Source organism: Rhinopithecus roxellana, chromosome 12 (assembly GCF_007565055.1).
Source record: "Rhinopithecus roxellana isolate Shanxi Qingling chromosome 12, ASM756505v1, whole genome shotgun sequence".
Lineage (NCBI taxonomy): Eukaryota > Metazoa > Chordata > Mammalia > Primates > Cercopithecidae > Rhinopithecus > Rhinopithecus roxellana.
Window position 1 is genome coordinate 66,848,097 of NC_044560.1, and position 27,918 is coordinate 66,876,014.

The following is a 27,918-nucleotide window of genomic DNA, read 5'->3' on the forward strand; positions in this document are numbered from 1 at the left end:
GATGAATTGCTCAAGGTCACACAACTTGGAATTGACAAAGCTAGGATTTAAATCCAATTCCCCCCGACTCCAAAGCCCCTACTCTTACCAACGATTTTGATAAGCATAAAGTTTGAAGACTATAGAGCTGTCATTTTCCAGGAGATGTTTTCATAGCTGTCAATAGCATGCTGCAAAACATTTGGATCAAGGGCAAGCTAAATGTTGACAGAGCATGTGACTTTATAGAAATAAACTTTATAGAAACCAAGGGAGATACAAGTTATAAACCTCATGACTTGGGTCCACATCATTCCAGTCCCTCACTTCCAAGAGGCTATTAACTGACTCTGAAGAGTAGAGTATGGAGCCAATCTCCTGGGGTTGGAATCTCAGCTCTGCTACTAACCTCGAGCAAGACATTGAACCTTTTCGGGCCTCGGTTTCCTCAACTGGTAATAACAGAACTTCCCTCAGGGTTGTCATGAATACTAAATGAAATAAAACATATAAATTACTCAGAACCATGTATACCCCACAACGAATATTAACTATTAATAATTTTATCAATATGGGTCTGTGGGCAAGAGGCTAAGTCCACTTGAATTTCCCTTGTCTTAAAAACAGATCTGCATAGAGTTGTTATGAGGGTTAAGTGAAATAAAATCCTAAAAGCATGGAACACGCTGACCTCATCATAAGCATTCAAAATATGCTCATTTCTTTTCTCCTTCTCAAGATAATACTATTACTTAACCTTCAGAGACCTCGGCTTCTCATAGTACAAAATTATAAAATAAAACAAGGGCCAGCCATGGTGGTTCATGCCTGCAATCCCAGCACTTTGGGAGGCCGAGATGGGCAGATCACTTGAGGCCAGGAGTTTGAGACCAGCCTGGGCAACATGGTGAAACCCTATCTCTACTAAAAACATAAGAAAAGTAGCTGGGCATGGTGCCACATGCCTACAATCCCAACTATTCAGGAGGCTGAGGCACAAGAATCACTTGAACCCAGGAGGCGGAGGTTGCAGTGAGCTGAGATCATACCACTGAAACTCCAGCCTGGGCGACAGGGCGAGACTGTCTCAGAAAAAAAAAATAAAGAACATGATTCTCACCTATTCCCCTGCCCTTGTCTACCTCACAGGCATGTCTCAGCCAGAGCCCATCTAAGGCCAAGATGGAAGTGAGGAAACCTGGGTTCTGCTTTTAGCTTCAGCATTTGAAAAGCCACTTACTTTCCCCTCAGCCTCAATTTCCTCATTTATTCATTATAGTACATCTCAACAAGTGTGTGCCAGATAGGGTGCTAGCTGAGAGTACTAGCTGTTAGATATGTAAAGACAGATAAATAAGGTACAGTCCCTGACTTCGAAGGGTGTATACTCTAGTGCAAAATAAAGGCATGTAAAAATTAAGTACATTGATTGTTGTATGGACAAGACTGACAGGCGGCCCAAGGGAGGCAGTAATCAGATTTACTCCAACAGGGCAAAGGGAGATTCAAAGAAGACAGACCTTTGAGTTAGGTCTTTCAAGATGAATGGGAGTTTCTCAGGCAGAACTAGGGAAAAGGTATCTCAACATCTGCAAAGGTTTCGAGTCAAAATGGGGGAAGCACAAATAATTCATTATAGCTTGAGTATAGGATACATCCAGGGGAGTTGCAGGAAAATCGGATAATAATACCTTAACCACTTGCTTGCCAGGATTTCCACGAGACCAAAGAGAACAGTGTATTAAAACTGAAAAAGACACAGTACTGCAGAAACATCATGTGTGATTATTATTAGTACTCTAGCAAGGCTCTTTATGGTACTTAATTTTCACCCATTTTCTCCTAGCATGAGAACTTGAGCTATTGTTTCTTTGCTTACTGCTACTTTGCCTTCTTCCTCTCTCCCCTAAAAGAAGAAGAGGAAGATTTAGCATCATTCTAAGTGGAGAGGAGGGAGGAAGAAGTGAGAAGAAAAACAACCAGCTCCGTGTTGTAATTACCCCAAGCCCTAAATCCCTTTTCTAAGTCCCTTAACAATGATAATGTTTCATATTTTAAAAGATTTCTGGCAGAAAAAGAAACCTTCACCCTCATGGTTTTCCAAACGTTCTTGACAATAACTCATGATAGGAAATACATTTTATATCACAACCCAGCACACACACAGGCACACAAAGAAAGGTTATAAAACAATACTGATACCTGTTGAAAGCAACACACTCTGACATTTTCTCTTCTTTTTATGTCATTTTAAAAAATGTTGCTTACGATCTCATCAGTGTATCAAAACTTACAGTTTGAAAAACATCACTAAAAGACAGGAAGGTTCATGGAAGACTTCAAAAGAATGGTTTGCAAATCCCTTCACTCTTTCTTTTCTCTTGTATTTTAAGACACTGCAAAATAGAGGAAAGTCCAGCCCATTTTCTGGAAACAACAACACATTTCTGTGTGCACAGTTCACATGGTGTGTTGTTTGACAATAAATGAGACGTTTCCATGTGGGGTTTCTTGTGTGTTTAGTTGCTGTACCTGATTAGGCTTGTTGACAAGTAAGATTTCAAAACCCTTTCTTAGGCAGGGCCTTGGTGCTCTTTGGAAAGCAGGATCATATGTCTCCAATGTCTTTTCAACGAGAACATTCAATAAGCAACTTTTTTCACATAAAGGGCCCCATCACACACTCTAACCCAGAAGTGAGCAAGCATTTTGCCTCAGGGTTGCTGAAACGAGAACATGATGCCTAGATGCCTTTCCAATCATGCACACACAGATTGAAAACTCACATCACCATCTTTACTACCACCACTACCCTCAAGGCAAGAGTCTGAGTCCCCATGCTGTTAGCTTTTGTGTTCAACCAAAATCCTAAAGCTGGAAAGGAACACAAAGGTCATCTGATCTATTCTCCTTCCAAAGAGGATAGCCAACTAAACTTCGCTGGTTCACAGGTGAGCTATTTTCCACTGCGCCACCGCAAAGTATTTGTGCTCTGTGGGGACCTCCTCATGGTAATGTACAAGCTTTAAATGTTTCCGCCATCACACTTCCGAGTATACCATTTCTCCCTCTTAAAATATCTCTTCCTCCAGCCCATGCAAATCCCATCTATCCTTCCAGATTACATCTGAGCCCACTAAGAAGCCATCTCCACATTCAGCAGCCCCATCCACCCTTTCCTCTTCTGAAATAAGATTAAGCTCACTGAAATCATGCAACCATGTGCCTCTTAGACATTGTTTAACAGACAGTTAAAATGTACTTAGATACTGACTTTCTAATACATAAAAGAAGAGTGTTCAGAAGAAATTTTGGGATTTAATTTTTTATTTATTTATTTTATTTTATTTTTTTGATACAGAGTCTTACTCTGTCACCCAGGCTGGAGCGCAGGGTCGCCATCTTGGCTCACTGCAACCTCCGCCTCCTGGGTTCAACCAATTCTCCTGCCTCAGCCTCCTGAGTAGCTAGAATTACAGGTGCCCACCAATACACCCAGCAAATTTTTGTATTTTCAGTAGAGACAGGGCTTCATCATTTTGGCCAGGATGGTCTCAAACTCCTGACCTCAAGTGATCCTCCCGCCTTGGCCTCCCAAACTGCTGGGATTACAGGCGTGAGCCACCACACCTGGACGGATTTAATCTTAAATGAACCTTTCCTACAAAATATATATCAAGGAATAAATGGAAAGGTTTAACATTTTATCATAAAGACATTTAAATCCTGCAATTATTAAAGACATGAGTATTAAGCTATTCATCTCCACATAATCAGAACTAGTGATTATATGATGGTTAATGCCAGCACTGTTGATTTTTCTAATATACTATCATTTGGGAGATGCTTGTTTTAGGCAATTGAATTCTTACATGTAGTAGATAGGGAATTGGGGGCTTTCTCCCTAGAAAGATACTGTGGTAGGTACTGCTGTCAAGGAAAGAGGCTCTGTGCTTGGATCCACAGAACTGTGTTTGCTGTTGCCCCACAAGATTCATATTCTCTCTCTCAATCTCTCTCTCTCCCTCTCTCTCCCTCTGCTCTCCCTTTTCATTCCCACCTTTGGTTACTAACTGTTATAAACGATAACTGAACTTTGTAACTTGTAAAGAACTTCAAGATGGTCTATGCCACCTGATGAGGGAATATAACCAAGAAAAGATGAGCTGATGTGCTATAGATCATCCTTGTAGAAAATGAAAGAATTGGAGGTAAAACCCAAATCTTTCTGCTATCCAGAGAAAGCAGGAGCTAGAAGGCTTAAGCCTTACACCACCTAGCTCTTGAGTTTCATTTCCCTTGTCCCTGAACTTCCTGTCTTCCACCAGGTTCCTCCGTCTTACCATTAAGGAACTTCTGAGGTCCTTGACACCAAACTGTCTTCCTTCCATTAACCAATTCTCCAATGTTGTCTTATCTCAATCACATGACTTCTCTTATCCTACTTGGAAATTTCATTGTTGATTCTGGTTTTTCTCTTAGCCAATACCACACCTGCCAAAACCTCCCAGCTCCTTTCTTTTAACCCCTTCCATATCTGTTGCAGACAAAATTACATACAAAACTGAAGCCAGTAACCATGACCATATCACAAAGGGTCCTGTTCTCTTCACCTAGGGTTTTGGAATCCTTGTCTCTATCATGCTGTGTACTATATTATAATATGATGGGAAAAGAAAGTTTTCTCTTTAAGCAGGCAGGTAATTTCTCAAGACACATAGCCAAGCAAATGATTATGCCTGCAAGTTAAGCAGGGACAGCAGCACAGTTCATTGACATATCTGTAAATACCAAAGTCCGTTCTTTATCAAAAACATCAGTATCTTCTCCAGCTCGAGTGGAAATGCTGAATTATGTGAACCCTCTCTTTCTTGTTCTTGTCCATTTTCTTATCAAAGTGTCAACGGTGTTAAAGCAGAAAACAGGACAAAAAGATGAGCAGTAAGAAGTCCAAATAAATCAAAAGTAGCCACAGAGTATGGTGATAAACATGTGAACTCTGGAAGCCAGCTGCACAGTGAATTGGTTAACAGCTGAGAGACTGGACACACTGCTTCAACTCTCAGTTTCTCCATCTGGTAAACGGGTATAATAGTACCTATCTCACAGGGTTTCCATGAGAATTAAATAAGTTAATGTTTGTAAAACCACTTAGGACAATGCATGGCACATATTAAGCACTATATAAATATTTGTTAATAAATCCTCAGTTTGAAATTATTTTAACAATCACACTCTGTGTCTGCTGACCTCCAAATCTTACCAGCAGTTTCAGGACCTAGAGGCACTGTGAAGGTTTATATACCACACCACACACACTCTGTATCCTCCACTACGAACTGCTACCTGATAATTCATTTTATAATTCCTTCTCATAAGGAGTAGAGACAGAAATGTACTCCCGAACCTCTCTCAGCAACAGTCCCCATTGACGCAGCCACACACACAGTGAGAAATGCCCTCTATGCCTTATAAGAAAAGGTCTGTGAAACCACAGAAGTTCTTGCTTGCCCGTGCATTACAAATTCTACCTGTAACCCAGAATCAGAACTGGGGAGGTGGGGCAATAGGCCCCCTACTTCAGAAAAAATAAAGCAAAGGGAAAATTCTACGAAACCACATGTCTTCTTGGTACAGGGCTCACAGCCTTTCTCTCCTCCCTTTTTTTTTCTTTTCTTTTTTTGGTTTTGTTTTTCTTTCTTAAGACAGGCTGTTGCTCTGTTGTTCAGGTTGGAGTGCAATGGTGCGATTACAGCTCATTCAACCTCAGCCTCCCAGGTTCAAGCGATTCTCCCACCTCAGCCACCGAGTAGCTGGGACTACAGGCACGCACCACCATGGCCAGCTAATTTTAGTATTTTTTGTAGAGATGGGGTTTCACCATGTTGCCCAGGCTCTTTCTTTCTTTCTTAATTTTACTCCAATCAGGCTCTTGGCTATACCAAATTTGATGATCTCAAGATCAGCACAAGTCCACCACTTTAGTAAGGCCAGCAACACCTGGTCTTACGCTACCTCTCAGGGGTACACTCAGTGTTAGTATACTGCTAATGCTTCCTCTCCTCGACTGCCTTCTTCTCTTGCTTCTAGTTCCCCAGAGTCTCCTGGGTTTTCCACCTCTTCTAGGGCTCCTTTGCTGGCTGCCCCTTACCTCTGACCTCCTTACACTGGAGGGCCTGCCCTATGGCTCCATCCTTGGTCCTCCTCTCCTTCATATCCACATTCACGTTCATGGTGAGCTCATGCAATCCTGTGATTTAAAATACCACTTTCCCCCCAGGACTCTCAAATGTACACCTCCAGCCCAGACCTAAATCTTGAATTCCTGAGTCATATATCCAACTGTCCACTCAATAAAATTGCCACACCCCTTGGATGTCTAATAAGTTCCTAAATTTAGTTTGTCCAAAACCAAACTCCTGATCTTCCCCCAAAACCTCTTCCTCGTCAGTCCTCCTCATCTTGGTTAATGACATTCCTCATCTTCTCCTCCACCTCTCATCTTCCCTTCTACCTTACCCAACAGTAACTCCTTTAAAAAATATCCGGAATCTGGCCAGGTGCAGTGGCTCACACCTGTAATCCCAGCACTGTGGGAGGCTGAGGCAGGCAGATGGCTTGAGCTCAGGAGTTCGACACTAGCCTGGGCAACATGGTGAAACCCTGTCTCTACAAAAATTATAAAAATTAGCCAGGCCTGGTGGCACGGGCCTGTAATCCCAGCTACTTGGGAGGCTGAGGTAGAAGGATCACCTTCTGCCAGCTACTTGGGAGGCTGAGGTAGAAGGATAACTTGAGGCCAGGAAGCAGAGGTTGCAGTGAGCTGAGATCGTGCCACCGCACTATAGCCTGGATGACAGAGCCAGGCCCTGTCTCAAACAAAAAACAAAAAAAACAGAATCTGACCATCACCTTCAACTACCATCTGGCAATGGTGATCTCTTCTGAGTACTGAAATACCCTATTAACCCATGTATGCCAGAGGTTGCAAATTTTTTTTTGTGAAAAATCAGAACTTGGCAATGACCTTGAGCAGTAGGATATAAATAATTCCCACAAGCTTAGCATTCCAATAATGGAACACCAGGCATAAGTAGGTTAAACAATTTTCCTGTTTTTGCTATTGCCTCACTATAGCAGTTTCTTAAAACAGTAGCCAGAGAGATACCACTAAAATATAAGTCAGATCATGTCACTCCCTTGTTTAAAACCTTCCCATAGCTTCTTATCTCACTTGAGACCAGCCCAGCCAACATGGAGAAACCCCATCTCTACTAAAAATACAAAAATTAGCCGGGCCTGATGGTGCACTGCCTGTAATCCCAGCTACTTGGGAGGCTGAGGCAGGAGAATTGCTTGAACCCGGGAGGTGGAGGTTGCAGTGAGCTGAGATGGCGCCACTGCACTCCAGCCTGGGTGACAGAGTGAGTAAGGCTTTGGCAAAAAAAGAAAAAAGAAAAAAAATGAAAAGCTTAAGTCCTTATAACCACGTGACCCTACATTATCTGAGTAGTCCACCCCCTACCTCATCAGCTCCCTGATCTCATCTCCTACTCCCCCTGCTTGATCCCTGCAGCCACAGTGGCTTCCTTGCTGGTCAGGGCTCCTGTGCCTACTGCTTCTCCCACCTGGAACACCCTTCCCCAGACACCAGTATGGTTCACTCCCTGACTGCCTTCACACTTCTGCTCAAAAGCCATCTTCCAGGCATCCCTCACCACACTTTTTTAAAGTACAAATGATACCTGCTTAGCTTAGCATTCCTCAGCCCCCTTCCCTGCTTTAGTTTTCCTTCCTTCCCTGATTCATTTTCCCACAGGAGACTCATCTTATTTTACTTATTTTGTTTATCCCCATTAGAATACTTATTTTGTCTTTCCTTATTAGAGTGTAAGCTCCAGGTGGGTGGCGATTTATGTCCGTTCTTGTTCACTGCTGCATTCTTACTACCTAGTAAGTGCCTGGTACACCGTAGATGCTCAGTAAAGATTTGCTGAATGAATGGGAATGATGGCTTTTTCTTACCCACCTAAGACAGTCATCACCGTCTTCATTAGCTTCACCGGTGTCCTCCGGCGGCTGATGGACCCACTTGTATGTGGAGACAAGACATTGGTTTTCCTCTTGACATACATGTAGATCCGCAGGTACACCACAACCATGATGAAGAAGGCCATGAGGTTGGACACTGTCCAGAAAACAAGGTAACTCCTGCTGTAAATGGGAGCCAGGGAAGAGCAGGCAGAGATGTTGCAGAGGCAATTCCAGCCCAGTGTGGGGACCGACCCCATAAAAATGGCGATGGCCCAGACAAGCAAAATGAGCAGCGTCACCCTCTTTTTGGTCAGGTTGCTATGGACCCGCATCCTCATGATTGACACGTGCCTCTCCACGGCAATAACCAGCAAGTTGGTCAGGGAAGCAGTCAAGCTAGTGTCCAGAAGCCCCTGGCGGAGAAACCAGCGGTTGACAGTCAAAGTTTTTGAAACTGGGCCTGTGTTAAACATCAGGAATACATAGGCAATTCCAGCGAAGAAATCTGCAGCAGCTAAATTAGCCAACAGGTAGTAGAAGGGGAAATGAAACTTTCTGTTTTTGATCACTGCCGCAATGACCAGAGAATTAGAAAAAAAAATAAACAGGCAGAAAAACGACCCCACACACAAAACAATCACAAGCTTTGTTCCTGTCCAGTCATCGACAGTATCAGTGTTGCTCCTATTATAAAAAAAGTCCATGTGCTTATCATAGTGACACTCATTCATTGTGGAGAAGAAGTGAACATCCTAGAAAGAAATTTAAAGAAGAAACAAATATCATTTGTAAAATCAGTCACTAAACCATCAATTGCTACTTCTAAGCCCCTTCTGGCTAACTCCCATCAAGGGAGTTGAAGACCTGAAGTGTCAGGTCTCAGTGCAAATGTCCTTTGCTCCAGGACATAGCCCCTGACCTCCTACCACAGCATTTAGCTCACATTTTAATTGTTTGTTTTCCAGACTAGGCAGTTCAGGTTAGGAGGGCATATCTCTCTTTTGTTCACCATTATAACCCTAGGATTCAGTTGCTTTGTCTGCCTCATGGCAGATAATTATTGATGGGTTGGCTGGCTGGCTGAATGAATGAATGAATGAATGATCATGGAGGCATCAACAGGGCAAATGTGCTGAGCCCTGCAATATCCACTCTGCACTGGTAACAATGACAACACATTATGTTAATGCCTTCTCCTGGCTCCCAGTTCATTAGTTATTTATGGATATGTTCATTAATCAATGGCGGTTGGTAATTCCAGGTACATTCTTCCCAAGATAATAGGAGTTGAATTACCATTCACATAACCAAATAGATTCCCCAAAAGACCAAGTTTTCTACAACTTCTGATTCCACTCCTGATCTTCCTTTTGCCGTCTTTCGGTTTCAAGAAACAACTCTGATATTCATGTATTAGCTATATGATGCAGGGATGGAGACTTTGGTCCCAGTACCCTCCTTCCTTACCTTTTGTTCACTTCTTCCTTATAGTCTCCTAACCCAAACTGTACCAATGTGAACTTGCTCACTGGATTTTCCAGTATTCCTCAACACGGCAGGTGGTGGAGGATCAGGCTTCCATAGGCAAGACTGAGATCTGGAATTGGGGCAGATCTCCAACTCAATGTGGATGTGAGAACATAATCCATTAAGTGAGGACATGTCCTTGGGACACTTGTCTGAAAGAAGACCCCAATCTGGGACATCAGGCAGATAGGGAAGACACTAATCCTCTCAGTAAAAGATCTCTTGAATCCCAAAAATGAGGGATCCTGGCCAAGGAAGGACTGGGCAGAGGCCCCACGGATGCCCATCTGTCTACACGTGGTGGGGAAAACCACGTGTTCTGCCTCACAGTGGTCTGGTCACAGCCATGAACGGTCTTAGGGAAGAAGACTGAGCTCGTCAGGGTTCTAGCTTCTGGGAAGAATGACCATCTGCTCCCTCACTGAGAATGAGGCTGCAGCTTATTCCCTGGAGAACCAGACATTTAGTCAGCAGAGGGACTGAGCAGCCCTCTGGGAGCTGTGACAGTAAAAGCTTAGTAGAAGTCCCCAGATTTTAAAGTTCCTGAAAATTCTGAAACCTAATACCACAACCAGAATCAAGAAGACCAGATAACAATATTAAGTAGTACAAAATAGAAATGTATCTCAGTCTTCTTTTAAATTTATATTTTAATGGTATAATGATACTTTTACATAAATCAGATATTGCTTTTCAGCCATAGCAAATGGGAGGCAAATATCATTTTATATGCTTAAAAAAAAACAAACTGGGAGTAGTCTCAAAAGACAAATGGTTCCAGTATCTTTCAATTACAAGAAAGGAAGACTCAATTTTCATAATGATGAAATAAAAATTACTCTCTTTGGCAGACAGTCACCAATATTTAACTGTAAATATCAAATAAATTCATATATCATATATTTATACTATATCATACTTTTCCCAAATTAAAAATACAGACAGTATAATTTTAATAGCTTCAAAATATTCTATTATATGAATAGGCCACACCTTATTTAACTAACCCTAGATACTGGATATTAGGGTTGCTTCCTGTATTTCACTTTTATAAGCAAGGCTGCATTCTTGCACATTAATCTTTATATACCTAGACAACTGTTTCTTTAGGAATAACCCATAGATTTCAAATTGAAGTAAAGGATATAAATCTATTTAAGGGCTTCTGATATATCTTGTCAAACTGTACTTCAGCAAGATAGTATTTTTTTTTTCCAAGATGGAGTCTCGCTCTGTTACCCAGACTGGAGTGCAGTGGTGTAATCTCAGCTCACTGCAGCCTCTGCCTCCTGGGTTCAAGCGATTCTCCTGCCTCAGCCTCCTGAGGAGCTGGGACTACAGGTGTGTGCCAACATGCCCAGCTACTTTTTGTGTTTTTAGTAGAGATGGGGTTTCACCATGTTAGCCAGGCTAGTCTCGAACTCTGATCTCAGGTGATCCGCCCGCCTCGGCCTCCCAAAGTGCTGAGATTACAAGCATAAGCCACCACACCCAGCCTGAGAGATCATATTTTTAATTTTACCAGCAGCATATGAGCGTTAAATACAAGGTGCTAATCTAGTGAAATACAATTTAAATATTTAAAGAGAAATACAGCTTTCAACCATGTTGAAAGTATACAGAAATTCAAGACAATCCGAGAACCACTTGCTATGGTCTGAATGTTTGTGTGCCTCCAAAATTCATGTTGATACCTAACCCTAACTGCAGTGATATTAATAGTTATTAGTTATTAACAGATACATAATATAATATAACATATCATTATATATTATATTGTTATATAATAACATATCATTATATATTATATAATAGTAATTAATTATAATATATAATGATATATTATATATAATCATATATAACAATTATAATATACAATTACATATTATATTGTATATTATATAATCATATATAACTAATAATTATAATATATAATGATATATTATATATTATATATAATCATATAATAATTAATAATTATACATGTTATATATTATATAATCTATAATTAATTATGATATACAATATAATAATTAGTTATTAAAAGATAGTAATTGGGAAGTGAATGGGATTAGTGCCCTTATTAGAGGCCTGAGGGAACTTGTGAGACTCTTTTTGCCACACCACCATTCAAGGACAACAGCATTTGCCTTCTTCTGGAAAGAGAGACCAGGCCCTCACCAGAGACCAAATCTGCTGATGCTTTGATCTTGGACCTCCTAGCTTCCAGAATAGTGAGCAATAAATTTCTGTTATTTATTAATTACCTAAAGTATATTTATTGCAAGAGGAATAGACTAAGACACCACATGGGAAATTTTAATAATACAATTATTATGTGTCTTTTCTAATTAAAAGTAATGTATGTTTTTACTTTGCTACATGTTACTATGTTACATACATATTTCTAATTTAAAAGTTATATTATCTTTGACTAATTTATTAGAAATATAAAGATGAATATGTCTCAAAGACAGTGGAATTAAGACACTACAAAAATACTGCTCAAATTTTCCTAATTTTATTTTGAAGGATCTTACAATTTTAGTTTTATTTCTTACATGTGGTCAAATTTTTAATTATATCAAGCACTAAAACCTCAATGATTCTCACTTCAGAAATCTTCAAATTCAACTGTCCCTTGTCAAAACCAAAATAGTTTAAGACATGTTTTTAGCAAAAATTGCCCTGAGACTGCAAAGCAATTTTGTCTTACAAAGTTGAGATATCACAGAAAAACTATGATTAGCCAGAACTCCCACTAAGCAGCACTGTACCCTGGCTCCAGATCCTACTTTTGAGAGAAACAGGCAATGAGACAAAAAAACTTCATATAGGACAGGATGGAATACTATACAGCCCATGAAAAACATACCCATTATGAAGTTGTGGTAATACAAGAAAAAGCCCATGCCATTACTTTAATACACAATACACGTAACAAAAATGTATGTGTGTTGACTATATAGAAAAAGATAATGAAAAAATCTCAAAATGTAAATAGTTAAGAATGGTGGAACTGCAAGTCATTTTAAAAAAATTCTTACCACATTTTCTGTAATAAGTAAATCAAGACTTTTAATTAGGAGCATATATTCTACTTAATGTATTCTATCTTCCTTCTACAATTACAGCTTTGAAAAATGCAAATTAATGTTCAAAGGAAAAGCCTCAAAGATTTTGCATATGTTCAGTTTATTCTTACGAGCACAGAACACTTTAGGGTTTTTCAGTGACAACAAAAATAAAATAGTTTTCTACTTAATCTTCACATAACCAAAACTTGACTTGCTAAACCCTAACCACACCAGGATGTAGCTTTCACCAGTTCTCCTCTAAAATATTTCCTAATGCCATCACCACAGATCTCCCCAGCACATATCATCTACAGATTACCATCTTGTCTTAGCTACAAATTACCAAAAACTTTTAGCAAGCTTATAACAAATGACTGATTTATTATTATCTCTTGGCCTCCCTTAACCTTTAAAACATGATTCTGTGATATTCAACAAATTAACCAGTTACTTCAGTCCTAGCCTAAATGTCCCCTCCGCAAAGACACTTTTCCGACCAATTCAAGATAGCTCCATAGCTCTCATTCTCAGAGAGCCCTTGTTTACCTCCATCAGAGCTACCCAGTTGCTTGTGACCCAGTATTTCCTTTTGTGTTTAAGAATTTATTGTCCATCTCCCACCCCTAGACCGTTCCACTCCAGCAGAGCAGGGAACCTGCCTATTATGCTCATATCTACGAGATCAGTATTTATTGAATGAATGAATGAATCTCTGTCCTACACTATCTTTTTCCACATCTAAAATGAAAAGGTTCTGTGAAATGCCTTTGCTGACCTATACATCAATCACTAAATATGACAATTAGCGAGCTCTGTTGCCTATTAACTAAGTGTTTTCAGGTACATAATATCTCTACTTTATTATTACTATTTTTCATTATTAATATTTGAGTGCTTATCGGTGGCAGGTGCTGAACTAAGCATTTTACATGGATTATCTCATGGTATCCTTCTAACAAAGATGTAGATACTATTATTACACCCATTATGCGTTTGAGAAAACTGAAGCACCCTTGCTTAAGGTCACACAACTAGGAGTGGGAGACCCTGGATTCCATTCAGGCAGCCTCATTCTACAGCCTTCATTCTTATCTGCAACACTATACTTTCTCTCCACAGGCATGTGAAACGCTAGACAGAACCAAGGACTATATTTATACTTACAAGAGTTATAGAATTACCAAAATAGAATGATCTGATCAAATCACATTAAAAGACTGCCCCATACTATAAAAAACAGGGGACACTCTAAATAGCCTTTGGCCTTTTCTTTTTTTTTCTTAAATAACCCTAAGAAGGGTAGAAAAGACACTTTTCTGAAAATATGTTTTCAACTTTTATGGTAAGTAGGATACAATATGGTCAATTTCAGGACGAGGTTAACATTGCTCAACTTTACTTCTGTCAAATCCTAAGCTGTTCTTTGTTTGTTTGTTTTTATACTAAAGGTTTAGAGGGTTTGATAGTTCTAACCTAGAAACAAAAGATGCTAAACTTTGGAGCAATTACCACAACTTCAAACTTCAGTAATTTAAGACTTCATAAAATGATGGTTTAGAAAGTCTATATGTGGAATCCAAATGAAAACTTCATGAGTAAAGCTTTCATTTAGACTCCTCCAAACTTGCTTCCCTGAAAAAATGTCCAGCCAGCCCAGAATGTGGAAACAATTATGAAAATTAAGACATTTGAAAACCACTCAAGCAGCTTTTATTTCTAGCTACATCTTACCAGACAAGAAGAGATAACAATCTCTTCTTCCTCCTAGGAAGAAGTATGCTACATCAAAGACATGGTCAGTCAATACTGTGCATATCTTCTTTCTCTATGGTTCACAAATGCAGACCAGTCCTCTCCTCTTAGGAAACCCTATCCAGATGGGAGTTGGATGTTAGGTTAGTTGGTACTCTAGCAACCAATCCTGGGTAAGCAATCACATCTGTTCACTGAATTCCTTTTAATAATTCATGTTAATGGCAAAATCAGGATAGCATGGAAGATTTAAATCCACATGAAATCCTGGAGGTTCATTTTAGCCATTAGTTTCAAGGCCTTTGCACTTGCCATTCCCTCTGCCCAGAAGCCATTTCCTCAAGCTACCCAGGGGGCTCATTTCTCTACCTCATTCCTGCTCAAATTCATTTCCTCAGAGATCCCTTCCCTGCCACTCTCTAAAGACCACCCCATGCCTCCACCTGCTGCTGCCCTTAAGCCATTTACCCTGCTTTATTTTTCTCCACAGCATTTCTCCCTACCTCAACTACCTACTTGGGTTACAATCTACCTCCCCCAACTTCTATTTAGTCATTATGTCTCCTTAGGCTCCTCTTGGGTGTGACAGTTTTTCAGATTTTCCTTGTTTTTGATGAAGGTATGCTTAGGAAGGCAAAGAATGTATGTTGTTATGGTGCCTGCAACAATGCCCAGCACACATTAGGCACTCAGTAAATACTTCTTAAATGTAGAATTAAATGAAGTATGCTTGTGCACTCATGCCTATATGCCCCCTAACCTTTACCCAAATTGAGCATTATTACTTTATGCTTCTGTATATTCTCCAATTTGGGTCTCACAACCCATTCATTCCTCTGGGTATACTTGGCTCCAAGTCCTGCAAGCTGAGAGGTATAGGGAGTGGGTTCCCTACCTCCAGAAAAGCAGCTCAACTAAGCAGACCATACAGGGTCATTCTGAAGGACAGTCTCACAACAGAGACCTCTCCCTAGTAGTATGAACACCAGAAACAAAGATTCCTCTTTGAATAATACATCAAAAGAGGGACCCAATGGCCAAAGCTAGAACAATCCAAGCAACAAAATAAAGTAGTATTGGATTATAACCCCAAGTATAAATAAACATCCATGAGTCCATACTGACATAAATAAATAATTGAATAAAATAATAAATGGAAAGATGAGACAAATCTCCCAGGCAGAAGAATACCAAATAAATAATATAGATATTCCACTGTAAAGGAGGGGTAGCATAGCTCCTTTATATGTAGGCTGTACATAGGGACCTCCTTCCAAAGAGCAAAATATGGAAATGAGGCAGGGGATAGCGGGGTTAGTGACGTCTCAGCAGAGAAACTTGACAAACACTACTTCAGCCAGATGATCAAGGTCAACATCAACAGTGCTAAGTCATGTTGCTGTCTGTAATCTTGATAAGACGTGTTACTTCATGATGAAGATGAGAGAGTAAATCACAGTTTACTGTGATCTTCCTCCCAAAACCCATAACCTCAGGCTAATCATGAGAAAAACATCAGATAAATCGCAGTTGGGGAACATTCTATAGCGTTTCTGACCAGTACTCCTCAAAACTGGCAAGATCATCAAAAACAAGGAAAATCTGAAAAACTGTCACAGCCAAGAGGAGCCTAAGGAGACATAATGATTAAATAGAATATGTATCCTGGGTGGGATCCTGGAACACCGAAAGGACAGGGGTAAGAACTAAGGAAACCTAAAGTACAGATTTTAGTTAATAGTAACATATCCCTATCAGTTCATTAATTGTAACAAATATACCACAGTAATGTAAGAATTAATAATAAGGGATACTGTGTGTGGGAGGGGGTATAATATAGGAGCTCTCTGTACTATCTGTTCAATTTTTCTGTATATAGAAGACTGCTCTGTAAATAAATATTAAAAATAATTTTTAAAGAGGAGGCATGTGGATGACTCTACAACACTACAGTAATTTTAAAATAAATAAAGCCCCTATGTTTCATGAGCAGTTACTTTACTCTTTGATATGGTAAAATAAACAGAGGAGTGGCAATTTGTTCAAGATTAAATTTAAACAGATATTGTCTGTAACTGAGAATGAGATGCCTCTGATATTCTTGGATAAACCGAATATGTTTATTTTAGGGGTGCTTGTTGAGGGTAGGGTTACAACTCAGTTTATGTATCCTTATTCTCTAGATCATTTCTCTTGAGAAAGCTAACCCCTCAGCGTTGCTAAAGTTTGGTTACTCTGTTTCTTTTGAACATTTTTTTTTTTTTTTGAGAGGAGTCTCTGCTCTGTCACCCGGCTGGAGTGCAGTGGCACGATCTCTGCTCACTGCAGCCTCCACCTCCCGGGTTCAAGTGATTCTCCTGCTTCAGCCTCTGGAGTAGCTGGGATTCCAGGCGCCTGCCACCACGCTCAGCTAATTCTTGTATTTTTAGTAGAGACGGGGTTTCACCATGTTGGCCAGATTGGTCTAGAACTCCTGACCTCAAGTGATCTGCCCGCCTCAGCCTCCCAAAGTACTGGCATTACAGGCATGAGCCATGGCACCGGGCCTCTTTAGAACAAATCTTAAACTCGGACACCTAAAATTGCTCTGATCTAGATCCTGTTTCACGTAGCAACAAAGTCTCCACAGTACTAGTCAGCAGAGGTTCCAAGAGGAGAAGCCACAGAGAGGCAAGCGTACAATGGGTGTGCTTGGAAAACTACTTAATACAAATGCAAAGCTTAAGCATCTCAGGTTATCTTCAGTTTAGAGATGGCGACACGCAGGGAAAACTGCAGCCTGAGCTTAGCAGAATAAATAGGTTCTTGTGTCAGTGCAAGTTTCGGAGCCCTTTAGGCAGGGAGGACAGTTCGTGGCACGTCAGGGGGCTCACCTCCTGTTCTCTCCCAATCAAGCAGGGTTTACAGAAGGCCTTGGTATATATACACAGCTTCTACCCTAGGACTTGTTTAATAAACAACTAGAATCAAAGATATTGTTCCCCTGATGTTCCTGATGGCAGAAGACTGTCTTAAGCATCTTCATTAAACAGGAAAGGAAACGTGAAAACATACAGAATTGAACTAAATAAAAGAGGTGACAGATGAATTTTATGTGATCAGCAAATTCCTTGACTTAGTTTATCCAAACGTAACACAAATATTTACTTGTGTTTGCTTTATATATTATAAAATTTTAATATTTGTGTAACTCATTAGGCTAGAAAGATGACCAATACATTTTGTCCCTTGACTCATAAAAGGATAGGAAAAGTAAAATATGCTAATCAAAATTCTTAAAATTAATATTATTTATACATTATATAACTGGACATGGTCTGTTATACAGCAAATAATCCTTAGACCATTGTATAATCACATGTCAGTAGCTTTACTGTTTGAAGGGGTTGAGAATATCAATTTTTGTTGTTGTTGTTGTTGAGATGGAGTCTTACTCTGTCACCCAGGCTGGAGTGCAGTGGCGCGATATCGGCTCACTGCAACCTCCGCTTCCCGGGTTCAAGGTATTCTCCTGCCTCAGCCTCCTGCGTGGCTGGGACTACAGGCACCCGCCACCACGCCTGGCTAGGTTTTGCATTTTTAGCAGAGATGGGGTTTCATATGTTGGCCAGATTGGTCTCAAACTCCTGATCTCAGATGATCCACCTGTCTTGGCCTCCCAAAGTGCTGGGATTACAGATGCGAGCCATCGTGCTTGGCCGAGAATGTCAGATTTTAAAGTGTGAACATTCATAGCTGAAAGAGATATTCTTCTTATACAAAGGACCTTGTCATACGCAAAAACATATTTTGAGACATTTCAAAGTGCTTGTTTATACCAATGACTTCCACTATGGTATAAATATGTCCCCCAGAGTTCATGTGTTGGAAATTTAATCCCCAGTGCAGCAGTGTTGAGAGGTAGGACTTTTAAGAGGTGGATTAATGGATTAACACTGTTACTGTGAGAGTGGATTTGTTATCACAGGAGTGGGTTCCTGATTAAAAATAATGAGTTTGGCCAGATTTCCTCTCTGTCTCGCATGCTCACTTCTCCCTTCCACCCTTGCACCACGGGATGGCCCTTGCCAGATGCCAGTGCCAGGCTCTTGGACTTCCCTGTCTCCAGATTCTGAGAAATACATTACTTTTCTTTATAAATTACCCAGTCTTTGGTATTCTGTTTTATAGCATCAGAAAATGAACTAAGGCAAATTCCCATGAAAAGGAAATTCTACTTCTTTACATTGTAAAATTCACAACAGACAAAATTTTGGTTTAAATTGTCTGTCCTAATCCAAATGTGGTACTGTATTCCCTTTCTCACTCCATTTCATGACCTGTCTCCCATCTCCTGTCCTGATAAGGATACTCAGGAGTCTCGTGCTCCACATGGTTTGTTCCAAATAATCCTGTTGCCAGCAACAGGTTAACAGTGACCTACAGCAACTCCTTCTTGCTTCTGGAGATCATACACACCCAGGTTAGTGCCTGTCTGAATCCTCAAACTCTACATAGGAAGGAAAATAATATTTTTAAAGCTTGCAGCTGTAGTAGGAAACACTTCTTCTAATCAAAGCTTCAAAGATACTACAGAAGAGCACTGTTACTGCTAAACAAACAAGCCAGAGGGGCTCCTTGAGAATGCTATGCCTTGGTCAGGAAGTAGCATCCATCACTGGAGAGGAAGGCTCATACCTCATACCCCTCCTCTCCTACCTGCCTCCCTCTCCTACCCCATGTCTGTCTGGTAGTAAAGGTAGCCAGGTCATGTAAATGAATATAATGCACATTTGAATGCGGTGCCTAATCTCAACACATGCATCCTCCAGCTCCCTTCCCTATCCTGTATCCTACAGGGCTGGCCCTTAAGAGACTGCTTCCTTGCTTTCCAGCTTCTGCCAATGACAGGCACAGCAAGAGATTGGAAGGCGGGAGGAGAGTGAGGTTGAGATACTGATTTTTCCTGCCTCCTCCCCTCCAGGTTGCTGTAGGTTGGCTGGGTTAACCACTGTCAGGCATCCCTCTATATATGGGTAGCCTCCCCTTCTCCCTCCTCTAGCTTTCAGGTTGAGAGGTGTTAACCACTCCTTGCTGTTTCCAGCTTGGGGACACTGTACCATCTCTTGCTGGTTTCTACGATCTCTGCCCTCACTCTGTAAACAGTATCCCCTCCCCGTCACTCCAGTTACTAGGTTGACTGTATCACCTCTTTTCTGTGGAACTCTACAATTGTCTTTTAAAGTACATTGTAATAACAACGAAACTGCCATTTGAAAAGTCATACATGTTATGGATTTTCTTAAATATTTTAGAATGATCTAGTACATATTTCCTAATTACAAATAAAACAACTCTCAGAGAAAGAAAGGGGAATACATCCCATTCCCAAGGGCATGGACCAGTAGCACAATTCTTTTCATGTCCTCAGTGTCCCCTCACAAACACCAAAACCCTAGTACATTTCTCTGCAGATAGTAAGCAATTCAATAAATGAGTGATCTACCCATGGTTTACTGCATACTGGAGTCTTCCTCACAAATGTCCTTCAGTGTCAATCAGAATCAGTTCCAACTCTAACTGTATTCCGGCCTTGTACACCATGGAAATTTCATACATGCTTTTACATTTTAATTTTTTACATTTTAATTCTAAGGATTAGCCACGTTTGAATTTAGACACTACAGAGAAGGAAGCAATAGACTTTTCTTATGATGTCTGGCAAGGGGTAAGGTAATGACAACCTGAGCCCAAGAGGACGCTGCAGCCAGATGCAAGGCAAAAGCAATGCAAATGTAGCTACAGAGCTGCACTTAGATGTGCACGATGGTTTATCCTACACAGTGGTGTTTCCAGTGACTGGCCAGCCATGGGGGATGCTGGGTAAGTGTTGCTCTCAGAAAAGCTCTGTTGCCTGCAGACTTAGGGGAACTACTATCACAGCAGATGATCTTTAGACCCTGGGGACATAAGTCAGACATAGTCCCTAAGTAGACAAAGCAGCTTGGGGTCTCAGAGCACAGAGAAGGGAGCTCAGGAATAAGCTCTTCCATATTCCACAGCCTCATCTCATTGTAGCATTCTTAACTTCTGCTCCTTCACCTGCTCCTCCCAATCTGAATACAAACATGCTTGGGGAAGATCAGAGGCAATCCTCAACTTTGGAACCTCTCTAATCTTCACAACTGGAATTTTTACACATTACATTGATGCTCCTAAAGCGGATTTTTTATTTACTAGATTCGGACTCTCAGCCATGGGGTGGGGTGGGGAGTCCCCTGACGTTGCACTGTATACGCATTCTCTGCCTGTGTGTCAGCCTTTATCACCAGACCATGAGCTTCTTAAGGAAAAGAACAGTTTCTTACTCACGATTGTGCCCCTTATGTCCAGTACAGTGGCATGCAGTAAGTAGATGCACAACAAATCTCTAGTCCATGTGTTAGTTAGTTGGTTACTTTCAGTTAGTTGGTTACAAGGGGATTTGGAAACCTGATGACAATTGTGTTGAACAATGTTAGGATGATACAGAAAAAGTAAGCCAAGTATAGGGTATTCTTGAAAAAAAAAAGGCTGAGAAATACGACCTCACATGACATTCAACATATTTTATTAAATATTTGACTTACCTCACTTCTAAACTTGTTAGGAGCAGGGCTGATATCCTTCTGTCTCTCTGATTTTTGAACCACAAACAGAATCTGACATAAAATTTTTTAAAAGTATTCAATTTGATTGAATAACTCCTAAATCTTCTGTTTACAGCCTTTTTTTCTTTGGTTTCACTGTGGAAGTTGACAACAGTTATTCCCTTCTTCAAACTCCCCTCCTGCTGCCTCAATGACTTGCCTCTCCTGGTTTTTCCCAATGTCTTCAGTATTCCTGTCTCCTGTTTTTCCACCAGACTTGAATTGTAGACACTTCTAGACTTGGTTCTCAGCCCTGTCTTCTTTTCCCTTTAAATTCTCTTCTACGAAAAATATTAATGCTTAAATTATTTCCTCTATATGGATGACCCCAAATAACCACCACAAGCCCCGACACCTCTCACGCCCTCTCTTTCATGCTAAGCTACCACTTGCATGTCAGGAACCCAATGTGCCTTGGAGCTAAAACAAGAAGAAAGGCACCATGAGGGCAACATGTATGCGCTCTCAAATGAATTTTCAACCTACCTCAGCTCAGCTGTTGGAAGATAGTGGGGCCACCATAAGGAAAAAAGTTTCAACTTTAAACACCAGGATTTTAACATAGAGAATAAAATCACGATGACTTCAGGACCCCGGAGTTGTTTGTAATAAAGCATTGGCAAGTTGGCAGGATGGTTTGGAACTGGAAAGCCTCCGTCCAAACTACACTGGCTAGGATCCTTCGCTCTCCCTTTCTCTGGTGTTTTTCTTGGGCTCAGGGTAGACTGCTGAAGCCCCTTTCCCTAAGGCCCCATTTAAGTCCTGACTACTATAGTGTTCCCGGCCTTTGAATCTGCTCCTGACCAATCACTCTGGACATAGCTTTGTGAATTCAAACTCAGCTCTAAACCTAGGTATTTGGTTTCTGAACTTTCCCACTGAGAATGGTTCTTAGCCTCTTCTCACTTGAACTTTGCATGGTTAACCTCTGGCCTCAACCCTCAGGCTACATTAAAGAAGCTGCAGGACCCCAGGCTCCATTTCTAAGAAGTTCCTGCAATGGATGGTATGACACTAAACTCACAGCTGTTCTAACTCATTTGCCCATAATTGCATATTGCCCTGTGACTTCTTTTGTAATTATTTCTATGTATTATTATTTCGCTTTATATTCTGCAGGATAGACTGCTAAATCACATTTTCCTTTTCTTTTTTTTCTTTTTTTTTGTGAGATGGAGTCTCGCTCTGTCACCCAGGCTGCAGTGCAGTGGCGTGATCATGGCTCACTGCAAGCTCCGCCTCCTGGGTTCATGCCATTCTCCTGCCTCAGTCTCCCAAGTAGCTGGGACTACAGGCGCCTGCCACCACGCCCGGCTAATTTTTTGTATTTTTCATAGAGACAGGGTTTCACCGTGTTAGCCAGGATGGTCTCAAACTCCTGGCCTTGTGATACACCCACGTCAGCCTCCCAAAATGCTGGGATTACAGCCATGAGCCACTGCACCCAGCCCATGTTTTCCTTTTCTTACAGAGTAATGGGTTTTATAAGCTGGGCACCAGGATGCCCAACTGGACACTCGGTTTTCCAGCCTCCTTGCAGCTAGGGTGGCTGTGTGACTAGGTTCTTGCCACTGGAACGTGAGCATAAATGAAGTGTGCTGCTGCCAGGTCAGCCCCAAAACGATGAAGGTGCCCTCCTCCGTGCTCCTTTCCCTACCTGCAAGTTGGAACATAAACAGGCCTGTGATCCACTTTGAACACTCAGCAGGGAAAAGCCTTTGGGCAGCCTAAATCCACGTAGTCCATGGACTAATTTCCATCAACAAGAAAATAAGTATAGAAATTCAGAATAAACACTTAGAAATGTTTATAGCAATTTAATTACTGTGATCTGATCAATCTGATCACTATATAGTACATGTATCAAAACATCACCATGGGCTGGGCGCAGTGGCTCATGCCTGTAATCCCAGCACTTTGGGAGGCCAAGGCGGGAGGATTGTCTGAGGTCGGGAGTTTGAGACTAGCCTGACCAACATGGAGAAACCCCATCTTCCAAAATTAGCTGGGCGTAGTGGCACATGCCTGTAATGTCAGCTACCTGGTAGGCTGAGGCAGGAGAATCGCTTGAACAGAAACAGAACATGAGCTTGTTTTGGCTGCTCCTTGCAGCTTTTCGCAAGCTAGGCAAGAAAGAGATGAACTCAGGCAAGACTTGTTTGCAAGTATGTAAGCAAAGGTGGAAAGGAATGGACAGTGTCCAGAAACGGAGGGCCTTGGAGAATCAGAAAAGTCAATTGCACGTGTAGCTCCAAAGAGCAGAAAATAGTATTACCACTCTCAGCCTATCTTAAAGACCTCTCAGTAAACTGTTGCAAGGGACAATGCCAGGCAGGTCTGTAGTAATGATCAGAGTATTGGTGCATCTTCCCACCCAAGTCCATCCTTCAGAGGACCCCAGAGTACACACTACTGAAGAAAGGCAGAGAGATGAGCCAAGCACAGAAGCTGAAAAATAAGTCATGCTTAAGAGCTTGACCCAGAGTGGGATCTGGATGTGGTAACTGACCTGTGGAACTGACTAGAAGTCTATCAAGTTTATAAGGAATTGTAGTGCCAGGGAAGCCACAGTTTGGCCCGGAAAGGGCCACGTTCATTCTCCCCCAAGGAGTACACACTTTCCACACCCTTCAGATGTGGCTGGAGAGGGTACAGAACAAGGAAGGACTTCCCAGGGTACAAAGACAAAGTCAGGGCTTCTGGGAGGCCCCGCCCAGAGAGCGGAAGCATGGACCAACCACGAAACTGACTCCACTGCCAGGACAGAGAGGTCTTAATAATTCCTGCCCAGCAGGGTTTCATCATTTTTAGGCCCCTGTTACATGTCTTCAATTCTTCTGAATGGGAGGTTTTATTGTGGTTTTCTTGTTTCTACTCGTCCACTGTATAGTGGATGTTTGTCAGAACAAAGAACAGAAAGCACATTTTAGAGTGGGTATTTAAAACAGAGGTTAGAGAAGGGACAGCCAGACCTGTGGAGTTCTGGGGTCACCTGAGCGCTGAAGGAAAGCATGGCAGGCTGTGAGGCACAGTAGGGGCAGGACGGTGAGGGGAGGAAAGGGAAAGCTTCAGCATCAGCTGGACCTGGGTCAGATGTAGGCATATCACTTTTAGCAGTGGTTCTCACCTGGCACACTGCCAATCTGGCCAGAACCTTTTCCTTTGCTAAACCTGGCATAATCATGATGACAACCGTATAGGATTGTTGGATGGACTAAATTAAAGCAATTATTTCTAGAGCACTTAAGGAAATGCTTAGTACATAGGACGCACTCAGTAAATGGCAGACAGCACTTTCCAAGGTCAGATAACTCAAAATTTCTAAAAAGTTCAGTGAAACATACAACTGGCATTCTGGGAGATTAACTGTTCATGCCTAACACCTCACTTTAACAAGAAATGGTGACAAAATCATCCTGTAACTACACTAAAATAACCATAGTCCAAGAAAGAATATCCCCCTGCCTGAGTATGGGCTCAGTGCTGCAGCGACTAAGCTTAAGACAGCGCCACGTTCACTCTGCTGTCGCTTGAAACAAAGCAGGGAGGCAGGAGTGGAAAGGGGGAAGGGGAGAGCGAGGAGAGGAGAGCAATGCAGTGCAGCAGAACACAGGATTTAGGTCCAAACACTAGTAGATAAGCAGGTGAGCAGAGTATTTAAAGAGCATGGCCCCCACAGCTAACACTATACTCAACAGGTGAAAACCTGAAAGCTTTTGCTCCAAGATGAGGAATAAGGCAAGGATACCCATTCTTACCACTTCTATTCGACACAGTATTGGAAATCCCAGCCAGAGCAATTAGGCAAGAAAAATAAATAAAAGTCATACAGATTGGAAAGGAAGAAGTAAAATTATCTCTGTTCATCAACAACATGATCTTATACGAAGAAATCACCAAAGACTCTACCAAAACACCAACTAGAACTAATAAACTAATTCAATAAAGTTGCAGGACACAAAATGTACATACAAAAATCATTTGCATTTATTTCTATGCACTAACAACAAACAATCCAAAAACGGAAATTATGAAAACAATTCAATTCACAATAGCATTAAAAAGAATAAAACTCTGAGAAATAAATTTAATCAGAAGGGCAAAAGACTTACGCACTGAAAACTATAAAACACTGATAAGGAAATTTTTAAAGACACAAATAAAAGTAAATACATTTCATGTTCATGAATTAGAAGACTGAATAATGTGAAAATGTCCATACTACCCAAAGCATTCTATAGATTCAATGCAATCCCTATAAAAATCTGAATGACATTTTTTACAGAAATATAAAAAAAAATCCTAAAATTCATCTGGAACTACAAAGGTCCCTGAATAGCTAAAACAATCATGAGGAAGAAGAACAAAGCTGGAGGCCTCACACTTCCTGATTTTAAAGCATACTACAAGCTATGTATGGTAGTATGGTACTGGCATAAAGTCTGACATATAGACCAATGGAAAAGACTACTGAGCCCAAAAATAAACCCACACATACACAATCAACCGATCTTTGACAAGAGCGCCAAGAATTCACAATGGAGAAAAAACAGTCTCTTCGACAAATGGTGCTATGCATATATAACAAACCTGCATGTTGTGCACACATACCCTAGAACTTAAAAGTATAACAACAACAACAAAAAATGGTGCTAGAAAAAAGTGGATATTCACATGCAAAAGGGCATGGCCCTGGAGCTAGCAAGCCTGACTTTAAAGCCTTGCTTACCAATAAGTTAGTTATCTTCTCTATCTTAATTTCCTCATCTACAAAATGGGGATAATAAGGGTAACTTCTTCCTAAGGCTGTTAGGAGATTTAAAGAAGGTGCTTGGAATAGCCCCTAACAAACAGTTCTAATTTAATTATTGTTATTATCAGTGGGACCTGAAAAATGGAGCTTCAATTTCCTTTTTTGTAAAAGAGAGACAAGATCTAACCGTCAGATTATTGGGACAAAGTGAATGACATAGCAAATGTAAAGCCCCAGTCCACTCCAAGGTCTAGAGGAGTCAGAGAAAGTCCACTGAGCTCCAGGGTGAGCTCATTCCCAAAAGGTTGGGGAAAAGGGACCCCAACAGAGAATACTGGGAAGGGGAGACCACAGAAGAATCCTTTCCGTCACAATGGGTGGGTCACCACAATAACACCCCCAAGCCAAAGGCTTCTCTCCTCTACCACTCTAGTCAGAGTCACTAGCTGGTGTTTTTCACTACCTTTTAGTCCCAGAGTCCCAGATGAATGTGTACAATCAGGAAAGAGGGGTTTAGCCAGCTGGGTTGAAAACCTAATGTTTAACATTCTTACTATATTACCACACTTCCTCTAAACCACCCCATCAGGATCTTGGAGTAATCCATCAAAACACATTCACTGATATACCAGTGAACGCATTCTCCATTTAACAGAGAAGAAATCTAGAAATCGGCGACTAATTCACCCTGAAGAGCTCTCATCCTTCTGGCCCAGGGCTTTTTTTTTTTTTTTTTTAAACAATACTGACCATTGGAGCCTCTTTTTGGAAGCAAAGCCTCTGCCACCTGACCCCCAGAGAAACGAAAGATGTAGATTTGTTCTCCATAATAACATTAATGCCTTTTGCAAACATTTACTGAAACTAGAAGAAATACAATTGCGGAAAGTAAAAAGTTTCCTCTTCAAAGTTTCCCTTCTTGTTAAAGAATAAATCATAAATGTTAGAAATAATAGTTTCTTTTAAAAACTTTCTTCAAGCCTCCTTGCTTTGTGTTAATAACTCTTTGTTAAGCCCTATCCTATGTAGCTGTTGGACATGCTCACAGGCATGTTCCAGCTCACAGCCTATGCCCCTTTCTTATTTGGAAATGTTATTACTTCTTTAAATCTTTCGCAAGCAACTTCCTCTTTTCCTTTGCTCTCCCTTGCCTTTACCTATTTAAAAAAGTTTTAGGTTGTTAGCAAATCGGGTATCGGCTTAGACTGTGAGGTTCGGCTCTAGCCAATGGATGCAGGCAGGACACAGCAGTGAGGACAACCCAAATGCGTAAGGGATAAATAAGTCTGCTTTTCCTTCGTTCGGTGTACTCTTGTGGTAAGACTGCTGGTGAGTGTACCCTTTCTGCAGAAAGTAAAAATTGCCTTGCTAAGAGAATTAAATTTATGTTCAAGTGCTATTTCTTTGTGGCACTGGGGAACAAGCATTTTGCATTTCTAACATAATGATTGTGGTAAATGTCAATAAAAATCTTGAAGCACATCTCTCCTTAGAATTTTTGGTAAGTGTTCATGGAGGAAATTCCATATAATCAAATGAAAATATCAGAGTAAAACTCTAAATACATCATAGAAATTAGCAACCATTAGTCAGTTTGCCTGCTTCAGAGAAAGCTCTAAAGAAACTCAGTTTACCTCTACAATGTTAAATGACGTTAATTAACATCTTCTCCTAAAGCATTCTACTTTCCCCCTCAGCAAAATAGACTATATCAGCTGAAATAGGCCACAGACCTCATTGTCTGTCTATATGAAATAGGGGCGAAAATGAACTCAGAAAGACAAGTAATCACCTGATAGCAATCCATGGAAAGGTAATCTTGCTGACATTCCTCTTCACTTCCCTCTGTTGGATGTTCCTGGAATTTGCATTTGTGGAGAGTTGCATACTTGCAATGAACAAGTTCCACTGGTCCTGTTGTAGTGGATTCTACATAACCTTTTATTCCTCTCATCCTTGTCCAGCTAACGTTCCCTCACTGTTCACCATATGTAAGTCAAAGACAGAGGTGCATGAAGACATGTATAAAGATGTAAAATTCCCCCAGGAAACTCATTATCTAGAGCAGCCAGGGCCAATCCTCTCATCCTCCCAGGGATTCCTGGCAATATCTGGAGACATCTGCATT

The 27,918-nt window shown here is 40.9% G+C and overlaps 1 protein-coding gene across 1 annotated transcript in view; it reads right to left on the minus strand.

Moving 5' to 3' along the window:
- The window catches only part of LPAR3 (lysophosphatidic acid receptor 3), an 83,766-nt gene that overhangs the window by 47,411 nt on the left and 8,437 nt on the right, over nt 1-27,918 (minus strand). Inside the window, exon 2 of the mRNA XM_030913287.1 lies at nt 8,009-8,765. Within this exon, the coding sequence (XP_030769147.1) occupies nt 8,009-8,744 (736 nt within the window). The 5' untranslated portion in view covers nt 8,745-8,765. The remainder of the gene's footprint in view (nt 1-8,008; nt 8,766-27,918) is intronic.